Source organism: Solanum pennellii, chromosome 10 (assembly GCF_001406875.1).
Source record: "Solanum pennellii chromosome 10, SPENNV200".
Classification (NCBI taxonomy): Eukaryota; Viridiplantae; Streptophyta; class Magnoliopsida; order Solanales; family Solanaceae; genus Solanum; species Solanum pennellii.
In genome coordinates, this window is record NC_028646.1 from 22374335 (window position 1) to 22387616 (window position 13282).

A 13282-nucleotide genomic window follows, 5' to 3' on the forward strand; every position below is an offset into this window, starting at 1 on the left:
GAAGAAAGTCTTCTCCTACATCTACTTCTCTTGTCTTCTTCTTATAATCTTGATTTTATAACAAATAATAATAATTTAAAAAGGAAAATAAATAGTCAAGAGTCCTATTTCGTGAGGTTTAAAGAAGTTTTGAAAAATATTTTTTTTAACTTAATGTATGAAAGTTAATTTTCTTAAATTAGAGAAACTATGAACGCAAAACATTTTTCAAAATATTTAAGTCAATAAAAATGAGACAATTGGAAATGAAGTTTCTCTTATACCAAATAAATCCTTGATAAGTGTTCTGTAGAGGTTTCAACAAGCTTACATATTTCAAGGGAAGTGCAATTGATATACCCATAAATTACTCATATTTAATGATGAATAATGAGTTTGTTTCTGCAATGTTGTTAGAAAAATAATATGATTGTAAATTGTAGCTTATTTAGACACCATGTTGTGACATGTTTTATCACATGGATAAGCACAGTCAATCGCCTTCATTCCTTCTCTATCAAAATACCAATCTCCAACTGCAAGTGCAATCGTCTGCATATCGTTCAAATGTTTATTTGTCAATCATGATGTCAAAATGTGAACTATCTTCTGCAGTATTCAACACAAATTTATAATCATAAATGTACCTTGTTATCGATAAGGGGAGAATCGTCAGCAAACCATGTATCCTGCCTCTCGGATTGGCAATGAGCGAAGCAAGAGTTTATGAACAACCCACTTTGTGTTAAGGCACCGAAGCCTTTAATAGCATTTAGCATATCATTTCTGAAATCTGTCCCCAAATTGTATTTCATCAACATGTGAGTCCATGGTCTAGGAATATTGATACCACCAGAAATAAAGGTTTTCCCACCGTGAATCTTTGAATTGTAAAAACATCATCTTCCCACTTATTGAACCGCATGGTGGGAAATAGATTCTCGCTGAAATACTAAGAAGCTTCCTAATTTTTCCATGTGAAAACAGACGAGTTCTATTTTTTTTGTTCGTCTCTCAAGGATTCGATTAAAATACCTATGGGAATAGCCAAGTAACAGGTTTGATTGATGCATACCTTGTAGAAATTGAATTTGTGATGCAGAACATTTTTTGTAATCACGTTTACAATCATGCCACAACCCATGAGGATCAGCTACTGGAGGAGCCAAACTGGATTGAATCTATAGGAAGTTGCAACAGAAAAAAATATGTCAACATTCCGCAAAGATTGCAATGTATTCAAACACTGAATAGTTGATCTCTTTCCATCTCCGAATAGGAGAAAACGAAAAATTCGAAAAGTTTAAGAATGTACCTGCCAGAAATCATAGGCAGCATTTAGAAGAAATAATGGAGTCTTGATATTGCCGATCAAATTCTGAGGAAAGAAGCACTGAAAGACGCACATATAGGAACCGTATTAGTAACGTGACACGATACCATATATTGAAAAGGAAAATATATCAAAAGAACTTACAGAGGTTGGATCAAGTTTGTTGGTACAATTACTTGGTAACATCTTCTGAAGACCCTGTTAAATATTACATGAATTGATACTAAGCAAAGCCCGAAGATAGTTATATACAAATGTCAGTTGCTTAATGAAATTGACCAATATAGAGTTTGAGTTGTCCTAACCTGTACGCTTACTACGCCTTTAAAAACATCTCTAAGTGCGTGCCCACCAGATACATCAGTTCTGTGCATCCAGAAAGGACTTGTTACTAAACCTTTATTCTAGAATTTAAGAAAACAAAAGCATATTAAGAGTTTCAAGATCAGGAAAGTACGCATCCATAAATAATCCGGCATCACTTAGGCACTTCACTTTGGTACTACTTGGGAACAGAGTGCGGAACTCATCGCAATGCAATATTGAAGCTAGACCACCAGCAGAACATCCAGAGAGTAGAGCCTGAAGCACTATTAACAATAACAGATTATGAATGAAAAGAGCAAGCAAACTAACAAGGCAAAAAGTGACTTTGACCTGCTGGGCATTTTGCATTCCTTTCGACATTAACTCGGCCATTGCTGCTTCCCATATACGTTGACCTCTAAATTGCAGTTGTGCATCCTGGAGAGATATGCAATATACTTTTTTTTCTTAAGAAAAAACAAGGCAGACTAAACAAGCTAGCAATTGTTTTTATAAAACATATGTTACATTTCATCGAGTAAGATAATACAAAAACATCAAATGCTTCTTATACTTCCCAACAACAACATTCTCAGTGAGATGCCACAAAGTGGGGTCTGGGAAGGTTAGAATGTACACAGATCTTACCCATACCTCGTAGAGATAAGGAAGTTGTTCCCGAAAGGCTTCTTATACTTCCCCAAAACTAAAAATTAGTGACAGGTGTATGCGTGGACATCAGATGGTTTAACATATAGTGATAGATAAAATGTTGGTATCATGGTTATAGGTACAATTTCTGAAATTTCAGGTACAAGGGTATTCCAGAGTTCCCTGTTCCAGCTCCTTACTATCCTTAATTAGTCCCTGAGAAAATCCTCCCGAGCATAGAAACAGTCGGAGGATAAGAGGGAGCATACAAATAGGTGTTATTGAGTTTGAACATATAGCATTTGCTGATATTTCTCCTTCGAGAGGCAATGTGCTCAGACGCAGTGTCCCCACGAGAACATGGTTCTGAAATTACACCTTTATTCAGAACTTTTCAGTGAGAAGATGTACTCAAAAGCAGATGCAAAATTTAAGTAGCACCTTCAAAAGGTTTTTTTGATAAGGTAATGTAAATTTCATCAAAAACGAAGTACGAAGGAGGTACTAAAAGAACATAAACTACAACACGCTGCAACTATTACAATCTCAAAACTTCTATAAAGTCTATGCATTGAATACTGATCTAAGTCTTCTTCCATACCTCCTTTGAAGACATTTATTTTTAGCACTAGCTAAATGATTCATCTGATAAGCAAAAACACGAGCACTTTGAAAATTCAAAAACTTCTAAGCACATCCTCGGCATCACCGGAAGCATGAAACTTGGGAAGAGCAATACATAAATGCCAAAAAGTTTAAAACACAGTTTGTTTCAATTCTCACCATAATGTAATTGAGCTAACAAGAAAAGGAAGGGAGCTAAAAGATCACTGTCCTTTTCCCAACCTCCAGCAAGAAGAATATGTATTCATAAAGGTCATTTACCTCACTTATCATTCAAACGCCAAAAAAACCAAGAAAAAAAAAGACCAGATGCCAAAGAATGTAAAGAAAAGAAAATGGTTAAAATCTACAGCGATTTGGAGTCACCGTGCTGTAGTGTGATAAGTTTTAGCTCTAATTTTTTTCTTCCTTTGTTTACATACTAACAACGTGTTTACATAATCAATGAAAAAGTAAAAGATGAAAATGGTGCATGACCTTACAAACCTTATTTTCACTGTCCCCTGTAAAGGAGGCCCCATCGCAGTAACGAACTTTTACTCTATTCCAGTTAAAAAAATCTGCATTCACAGAAAAGACATCAAGGAAAAGCCCTTAAATGCATAATATATAACATACTTGGAGTGTGTTTGGCAATTGTTTTATGTTCCGTTGGTCAATTTTTTTGGAGAACATCTTCTCTAGTAAAACAAGTTACTCAAAAATAAAGAAAATGACTTTCCTAGTAGAAGTAGGGAAAACCTATGTCGTTCGGACTCTCCAAAAACATTTTTGTACCAATGTCGGATCCCCCAAAAATGTTTTACTTTTCGAGGATACAACTAGCAACTGTTGACATTTTTAAATAATCCAAGCAACATAAGGGATTACAAGTTCCACAAGGGGCATTCAACATTCAATTGCCCTCGGAAACAAGAAGTTGTGGCCTGGGTGATTATGTCCTACCCACCTACAACACACATCATTTTCACCCCACCCACCCCACACTCCGAGAATATTTATCTAGATTCTCTACAAATGCTTTTATGATAATATTTTTTGTTTATAAACCAAACACAAGAAAATAAGTAATAAATACACTTGTTATCCTGAAAAATCATTTTCCTTCCCACCAAAGATACCCATAGTGTAAATTATTATCATTAGAGGACCTGGATTTTCTTCAGCCTTGTTACTCAGAATCCCAGTAAATTGAATCTGTTTCTCCATGAATTTTGATGAGCCACGCCTGGTCGTTTTGCGGAAAACACAATTTCTGACGGTGTTACACCATCCTCCACCCTGCCACACGAGGTGTATCACTTAGTTAAGGTTCTGAATCAGAAAATGCAATTATGGAGCTCGCAAATTGCGTATAATTCTAGATTTAGAACACACATAAGAGTAGAATTCCATAATCATGATCAGAGACTGTCATACGTACCAAACTGTTATGTTAAAGATCAACAAAAAAGAAGAAAAAAAACTACGCCTCAACGACATTTGAGATGGGGTCGGCTATTTTAGTCCAAAATTATAAAATAGTAAGTTTTAAACACGTATCTATCAATTAAGCCTGGATGAGAATTAAAAATATGTGAGACAACAACATCCGACAACATTACAACTCTGATGAAGGGTGACAGCTAAGAGCATTAAAAGAGCAAGTTGTAAGTGAGCAATAAACCAAGGGAGGTGTCTAGTATACCTCCAATTGAATGAGCCAACTGTTTGCCCCTGACCCAGAACCAGGATGTATGTGATAACCTGGTAGAGTTCCATCCAGACACACTGTAAAAACGAAATTAATCTTAATCATTTAAAAAAAAATGTGGTGCAAGATCTAAAACATGATGGAATATAAACTAGGGAAAAAATGAACACAAATCAAGAACAAAATATAAGAGGCAGAAATATGTGTGTGTTTTACCAGCTCCTCTAGCAGCAGCTCCCTGAATGAGGGTAAGAGCAATCAAAAGAGGAGTTGGAGTAATGGCACCATCACCAGAAGAGGTTTTCATGAAAATGGAATCTTCAAATTCATGTGAATCTACCCATTTGCTAAGTACCAAAAACACAACAAAAACTACACCCCAAAACCCCCTCAGAACCTCCGCCATTTTTTATTTTTAGTTAGACACAAACAATGAATAATAATAGTAGTCACATGTTTTTAGATTTATTTATACACGAAAAACAAGTAACAAAGCTAGATCTCCGACACAGATTTGTTAGAGGATGGGAATGTGTGTGGGGCCGCCAAAATTGGAAAGTTAATTACACCTCCATCTATTTTTACTTTAGTTTATAGTATTACTATTGTTTTAAAATGTTTTTCTAATATATTTATTTTTATTAGTCCACTGTATTATAATTTGGTGTGCTTATTGTTATGTTTATATTTATGTGTTAATTATATTATTTTGGAATATTAATTAATATTTTTATTTTTACTTGTTTACTATATTATTTTAAAATGCTTATTAATATTTATTTTTATTTATTTATTATATTATTTTGAAATATTAATTAACTAGTAAATTTAAATATATTAGTAAATTTTGAAAAATAATTTTTTATAATTTAATTTGAAACTGATGAAAGAATTTGTTTTGCTTACGCCCATAACCTTTTTTTACCTATTAACAAACAATACTAAAAATAAAATGAATCTTCAAAATAAGTTTATAAACACCATAAAAAATATCAGAAGAAAAGATAATTGTCTTTTTGAAATAGATTTTCCCATAAAAAGACCGGACTATGATCCTATTTAGCGATATTTATATATTTATTTGAAGAAATGGTATATATTTAAATTTGATTAAAATTAATTTATTACAAGTGATAAGTTTAATTAAATAGTGTAATTATTCTTAACATGACAAGTATCAAATTAAATTCATTTTTGTTCTAATTAACTTTCAAGTAGGGGTGTTTACTATTTGGATTAAATCGAAAAATCAAATCAAATCAAACCGAATTCTAATTTGGATTCGTTTTTTGGATTCTTGCTTTATTTCAGATTTATAATTTACTTTGTTTGATTTTTTGGTTTGATTTCGAAATTAGAAAAATGAAAACCAAAAAAACTAAATTGTATTTTATATATGTGTGTTCACGTGAGTTAACCACTTTTGTCCTTTTTTAGTTATTTTCATTGTGATTTAATTTATTTTCTTATGTTTGGACATCTATAATTGATATTCTTTTAAGTATCATTGCAAATATAACTTTGTTATGTTTCTAATAATTGACATAACCGATCAACCAAACCAAAAAAACTCAAACCAAAAAGAGAAAACTCAAACAAAACCAAAAAGAGAAAACTCAAACCAAACCAAAATTGAATTACTCTTCTTCAAAATCAAAAATTAAAAATCCAAATTGAATAATATAAAATTAAATTGAAAAAGTAAATGCACGCCCTACTTTCAAGAACAAAACAAATTAAATTAGGATACAATGTAAATTTCAAGTCCTTCACGTATAATTTTAAAAAGTTAAATGTTAAGATAAAATTTATAGTTGAACACGATAATCTATACTTCTATATAATGAACATAAATAAAGTTGTTATAAAATGACTTTTTTGGCCAAACTTATATATTTTTAGAGAGATGAATGAATGATGCATCAAATACATTATTCTATTGAATCATAATAATTATGCTCTTTTTATTGGAATAATTCTTTATTTTATTTGAGAACAAACATGTGATCATGAAAATTTCAAATCCTAGTTGAGGTTTTATTTCAAATTGAATTGCGTTTCACATCCCCCTTATCATTTTTAAAGTTGTATTTAATTACATTGAAATATAAATATTATTTTAAATATTTTTTGTAATAAGTATAACAAAACACATTTCAATTTTTTATCAAATAAAAAAAACAATTGAATCTATGTCCGAACACTTCCATAAAAATATGAAAAAGTCATTTTATGAATGTCAAAATTGTGAATCGACTTTACATATTTAATATCACATCTGAAATAAAGAATTTTATAATAATGATATTTTACATCTTTTGTACTCGTTATATTCTTCCATTTTCCTTATTTGATATCACATGAATTGCACGTTAAAACTCATTTTAAAAACTTTGTAACTTATGAAAAAATTACCATTACATACAATTCAAAGTCAATATTAAAAAACAAACAAAGTTAATAATGACAGAATGAGACAATTGGAAAGAAAAAAGTATTAATAAAAAATGTGAAAATATTGATATAGCTTTAAAACGATAAAATGGTTTTATTTTTTATGCAATTAATTTAAGAAACATATAAGAGAAATTGTTTTTTATATATCTATGTTGGACCTAGGAATGATCTAAGAATTATAAGGAAAAAGGCAAACTCAAATTCTCTAATAAAATTGTAATTCTTATATAGTTATAATAATTAATTTTTAGAAATAAAAAATAAAATAAATGAGAAGGTACAGAAAAGGAAATGTAAGTTATTTAAGGAAATGATGTAAACAATATTAATAATGATATGAAGGGAAGTAAACGAAAGAGATCAATAGCACTGACGGTGATAAGAATTAAACATCTTTTATATTTTATAAGATTTTAAGTTTTTCAAAATTAGAAAAAACGCTAAAAAAAAGTAAAAAATCGAGGCACAATTTTTTTAGAAGAGAATGTTGGTAAAAATACTTTAAAATTAATAAAAATAAATAAATATAAGTTTTTTCAATAAAACATATAATTAGGACCAACAAATGATTTAAAATTTATAAAAAGAATGGCAAAATCATATTCGTTAAAAAAAAGATTGCAATTCTTACGTAGTTATAATAAACAAAAAAAAAATAACAAAAAAGGAGAATAAGTAATTTAAGGAAACAATATAAACAACATTAATAATGAAATTAAGGGGAAGAAGTAAAGGAAATTAGTATCATTGATGATGATAAGAATTAAATGTGGTAATTTTTGATATTTTATAATTTTTTTCAGTTTTAAAATTAGAAAAAACTCCAAAAAAAAATAAAATTCTTGGCTTAATTTTTTTGGGAAGAGTAATTTTAATTTTGATCAATTATTTTAATAGAAATGCAAGAAAAATTATTTAACTTTAATAAAAATAAACAAATATCAATATTGGACAAAAAATATCACATCACATTTTTTATTTAAGCTTTACTGTTACATGTAAGTATCTAAATAAGTAAAAATATATATATAAAGAATCAAAGTCCGTAAAAGTATATATGCAATTCTAATAAAGTTATAACAACTAATTTCTTGAAATAAATAAATAAAAAGGTGATTTTGGGAAATTATATAAATAATATTAATTATATGATGGAAGGAATAAATTAAAAGAGATTAATAATCTCATTGATGATAGACATTAAATATGATCATCTTTTTATGAAATTGGACAAAGTGCAAAAACTAAACACCAAAAAATAAATAAAAAATTTCAGGCATTAGAAATTAAAAAATATACATACAACCGTAAATTAAAAATAAATAAGAAAAATTAAAATAAATTTTAATTGAAGACACAAAAATAAAACAAAATAAAAGAAGAAAAATATTACTCCTCATTTGTTTTTATTAAGATTAAGAGGTCTGAATCTAAATAAATATCTGAATATTAAGATTTTGCATTAAGATATAGGTGTTTTGATCTGAATATATATCTGAATATTAAGATGTGGTCTCTAAATCTGAATACTAAATAACTAATGTTATTTGTTTTCAATATCTGAATGTAGAAGTGAAATTAAACATTATATTAATAAAATATTATAAATTTATCATTTCAACAAAATAGATAACTTTTGATAATTTTTTTTTAAAAAAAGTAATAATTATCATGATTTGGAGTATTATTTTTTTATTCAAAAACCTTGATGAATAACAATACACCTAAAATATTATTGCAACCAGTGTTCTTGACACACATTAATACAAGAAAATTATTAATATAAAAAGAAAATACTTGAAAGAATTTATTAAAACTTATCCGTTGGAAAAAAATGGTGTTTGATTGTGAAAAGTGAGAAAGAGACCTTAGTTATGAGATAAAGAGGCAACAAATAAGCTATGATTTATTATTTGATAATTCATCAAATTAGTCTGAATGTTGTTAAGAGTCTCCTACAGATCTGATTTATTCAGACCCATTAAGAGATCTTTTAAAAAATAAAACAAATGAACTTAATGGGCTGAATCTGAATAATTCAGACTTAGACCTAAAAATCAAACGTACTTAATAGGCTGAATTTGAATGATTAAGATTCAGACATTCATTAAGTGCAAACAAATGATGCATTAGTAGAATGAAGAAGAAGAAATAATGTCGTTATAATTAAGAAAAAAATAAAAGAAATTTTAAGTAAGGATATATAAAAAGAAATTAAGACAAAATAAAAGAAGAAATAAATTAATAAATACTTATTCTCTTCCTAATTTAATACAAGTTCCTAAATAGATTGATTTTTTTCCAAAATAAATCTTCTCACCCTTTGAATACTAATCACTCTTCCTATAACCCAATTCATATAATTTTTTCTCTCTCAATATAGAAGGAAAAACATTCTTTCAAAAGACTTTTACTTTGAAGAGAAATTTTTGTTACATAAATCACCCTCTTTATACCAATATAAATATCCTTAGAAGGTTCATGAGATCTGTCCATTTTTACTGTTCATTGTATTATTTTGAAATCCTCATTAAGATATATATCTTTATTTGTTCATTATATTATTTTTGAAATGTTTATTAACAGGTATATTTTTACTTGTCCACTATATTTAATTTATAAAATTAATAAATAATTTATCATGTGTTCATATTGTGTCTATTTTAACCTTTCTATTAATCATTATTCATATTTCATATATTTAGTAATAGCAATTTGGTTAATATTATCCCTATCATTTATTGCTAGTTAATCCATATACAAGTCAATCGTAGATATCTATTATTGAACAAAAAAAATGATATTTATTTATGGGAAAATCATTTTGACCACAAAATTTTGACTCAAATTTGACCAAAATGGCAAAAAGACATATTAACACTATAAATTAGTTTATTTTTGGATAATTTTACCCTTTAACTTAAAGAATAAATTCTTCAATTATGTTTCCAATTCATTAAAAATTATTAATAAGATTGATTATTGATGATTTCATAATCAAATATGGAAGAGAAACACAAAGTCCACTAAAAAAAACACAAGTTTCACCCATTCTTTTCTCTTGAAATTTCCAGAATTTGGAAAAAAATATTGTTTTACAAATATTGATTAAAATGTGACAACAGTAGTAAAAAAAAAACTTCATTCGTGTCCTATTCTTTTTTTTTCAGAGTTTAAATTTCCTCCTTTTTACTTATTCTTTTTTGTTTATAAGTTTAACATTTCTTATTTCTTAATGACAAAAATGAGAAAAATTTAAAAGTACAAAAGACTATTGAGTGTAGATTATCAGTTTTAATTTATAATTTTTTATCGTAAAAAAATAAATTACATCTAAATTTAAATATTAAAATTTTTTATCCATAAAACATAAAATTAAAAATTTGAAATTGTCCGAGTTGGCAAGACAATTACTCCTATTTACTTAAAGGAGCTTTTGTTACACGTCGATTTTTTAGTAAAATCAAAATAATAAAAATATATTTTATCTGATTATATTTCGTCAATCTTTACTTGTTCAATGTTCACTATACTATTTTAGAATATTCAATGATATTAATTTAATCTATAAAAACAATAAATAATCTGTCATGTATTCATATCATGTCTATTTTATCATTACTATTAAGTACTATTCAAATTTCAAAATATTAAGATGACATATATATAATAAGAATGATTTGGTAAATATTATCTCTATCATTTATTGCTTGTTAATCTATATATAAGTCAATCATAGACAACTATTGTTGGACAGGAATAGTAGTATTTTTATTTGTGGAAAAATCCTTTTGGCCACAAAAACTTGACCCAAATTTGACCAAAATTGTAAGAACACTCACACTATAAACTAATTTTTCTTTGGACAGTTTTACCCATTCACTTAAAGATTATATATATATTTTTCAATTATATTTTTAATGCATCAAAAAGAATGATTAATTGAGATTAATTATTAATGGTTTCATAGTCAAACATGTTTTAAAACATAAGTCTTACCTATGCATTTTTCTTGAAATTTCCAAGATTTGGGAATTAAATTTGTTTTACAAATTATGTTTTACAAAAAATAATTAAAATGTGATAGCAGTAGTAAAAAAAATTACTTCATTTGTGTATTATTCTCTTTTTAGTTTTTAAATTTCCCCCTTTTCACTTACTCTTTTTTGTTTATTTATTAAAAATTCAAAAAATACAAAAGACGAGTGAAGTGTAGATTATCTCCTTTAGTTTATAGTTTATAATCGTGAAAAGATAAATTGATCTAAATTTACATATTAAAAGTTTATATCCATTAACCATAAAATTAAAAATCTGAAACTGACCAAGTTGGCAAAACCGTGACTCCTATTTATTTAAAGGAGTTGCTTTTACACATCGATTTTCTAGAAAAGAATCATGTAATAAAATATATATTTATTTGATTATACTTCATCCTTTTACTGTCTACTGTCCACTATACTATTTTGGGATATCCAATAATATTTATTTAATTTATAAAACCGGTAAATAATAATTTGTCATTTGTTCATGTTATGTCTATTTTATCGTACTATTAAGTACTATTCATATTTCAATATAAATGACATACAGTTAATAAGGGTTATTTGGTAAATATTATCCCTATCATTTATTGCTTGTTTATCATGTACAAGTCAATCGTGGTCAACTATTGTTGAACAGAAGAAACAATATTTTTATTTATGGGAAATTCCTTTTGGCCACAAAAATTTGACCCAAATTTGATCAAAATAGTAAAAGGACATGACCTTAAACAAGCATATCTCCCTCATCCAAACTTGAAGTCTTGAAAACTATGGCGTTGGAAAAAGGATTCAAACATCTTTCATTTGATATCTTATAGGTGTCCTAATTCATCCTGTGCTAAAAGGTATGGTCGTTTGAAGTTGACCCAAAACATAGAAGAACTTATGGATGACTTGAACAAATTTTGTTTTAGTTTTTTTTAAACTCGAGATGCTACATCTAGTGACCTTAACATGTAAGCAAATTTAAATTCCACGGTCAAATCTTACTCACAACAAAGAATGGTTTGATTCCTAGCTCAAAAAGTTTCTGGGTGTTCCAAGAAGATTGAAAAATAACAATTGAATGATACTTTTAAAAAACCCATGGAGAATTTGGATGAATCCTAAATGATCTATTGAAATTTAATTGTGTAATTGTAAACCTAAGGGACCCCATAAAGAAATGTGCTCCATAGGTAAATATCCATATACCTTGATGCTTAAAGCCCAAGAAAATAATGGTGAATTGAAGACCTAGGAAGGAACCTAGCTTCTTCTTTTTTGTTAGCTTGAGAGAAAATTTGGGAGAATGAATTTAGTCGGGTTTTGGGTAAATAAAAGAATTTCTCTCAAAGTATAGAGTACAATTTCAGATGCTGCTCCACACTTCCTTCAGTAGAACAAGATGACATCGATGAACACTATCACAAGGGACTCTAAATAGGGTTTGAACACGCGGTTCATCAAATCGATGAATGTTGCTGGGGAATTGGTCAATCCAAAAGAGATGACAAAGAACTTATAGTGGTTGTAATGAGTCCTAAAGGCAATCTTAGGGATCTCTGCAGCCCTAATCGTCAACTGGTGATAGCTCGATCTCAAGTCTATCTTTGTAACACCTTGAAAATCCAAGACTCATGGTAAATCCTAACATAGGTGTCATAAAGTCTATACACTATTTCTAAGTCCATTTTTAATGAATATAGGTCATTTAGAAGGTTTAAGAACCAAAACGTCCAAAGACATCCGGGAAGTTAGTTCAAAGGGATGTTAGTGTGCCTTAGCCTTTTTACTAACTTTTAGGACTCGGAAATGTACGAAAATGGGTGGAAAGGTAGCTAAGGGGAGTTTGAGTTGTTTTATGATTGAAACGTCTGTGTACGACTCCCCAAAGACAAACCAAGGGCCCTTGATGAGGATCCCTGCAGCTTGATGCAGCAGTGCCTGGCACTGTGCATCGACGGGACAGACGACGGTCCGTACGTGGCTCGACAGGGAATCGAGCACAACGTCGTCCCACACTTAGAAAGATTTGTGAAGGCCCTTGTTTACCTGGCTACTGTTACACGCGATGGAAGGGGTTGATGAGGCGTCAATGGCTCGACGGGGCGTCGAGGCCACCGTCACCCCACACTTAGAAAAATTGGAGGAAGCCCTCGTCTGCAAAGTCTCTGACAGAGACGACGGAGTGCAAGACAGGGGGGGGGGGGG

At 29.1% G+C, this 13282-nt stretch overlaps 1 protein-coding gene across 2 annotated transcripts; it reads right to left on the reverse strand.

Annotated features, from left to right (window-relative positions):
- Positions 1-231: 231 nt before the first annotated feature.
- LOC107031914 (pectin acetylesterase 3-like) lies at positions 232-5046 on the reverse strand. Of its 2 annotated transcripts, none has more exons than XM_015233420.2 (12): positions 4803-5046; positions 4581-4663; positions 4045-4174; positions 3371-3453; positions 1970-2056; positions 1770-1894; positions 1618-1678; positions 1457-1510; positions 1295-1372; positions 1055-1160; positions 627-772; positions 232-531 (listed from the first exon to the last, which is right to left on the reverse strand). In XM_015233420.2, exons 1-12 carry the CDS (start codon positions 4990-4992, stop codon positions 424-426), a joined length of 1251 nt encoding a protein of 416 aa, XP_015088906.1. In that variant the 5' UTR covers positions 4993-5046; the 3' UTR covers positions 232-423. The 2 variants fall into 2 exon arrangements, with proteins under 2 accessions (XP_015088906.1, XP_015088907.1); XM_015233421.2 differs by having other exon boundaries at positions 3380-3453; positions 4803-5044.
- Between the last annotated feature and the right edge of the window lie 8236 nt (positions 5047-13282).

Coding starts and splice junctions, on each gene's coding strand:
- LOC107031914 (XM_015233420.2), bottom strand. CDS start 4,992: ATGGCGGAGGTTCTGAGGGGGTTTTGGGGTGTAGTTTTTGTTGTGTTT. Junction 4,175..4,580: donor GTTGGCTCATTCAATTGGAG/GTATACTAGACA, acceptor CTCGTGTGGCAG/GGTGGAGGATGGTGTAACAC. Junction 773..1,054: donor ACAAATTCAATTTCTACAAG/GTATGCATCAAT, acceptor ATTTGGGGACAG/ATTTCAGAAATGATATGCTA.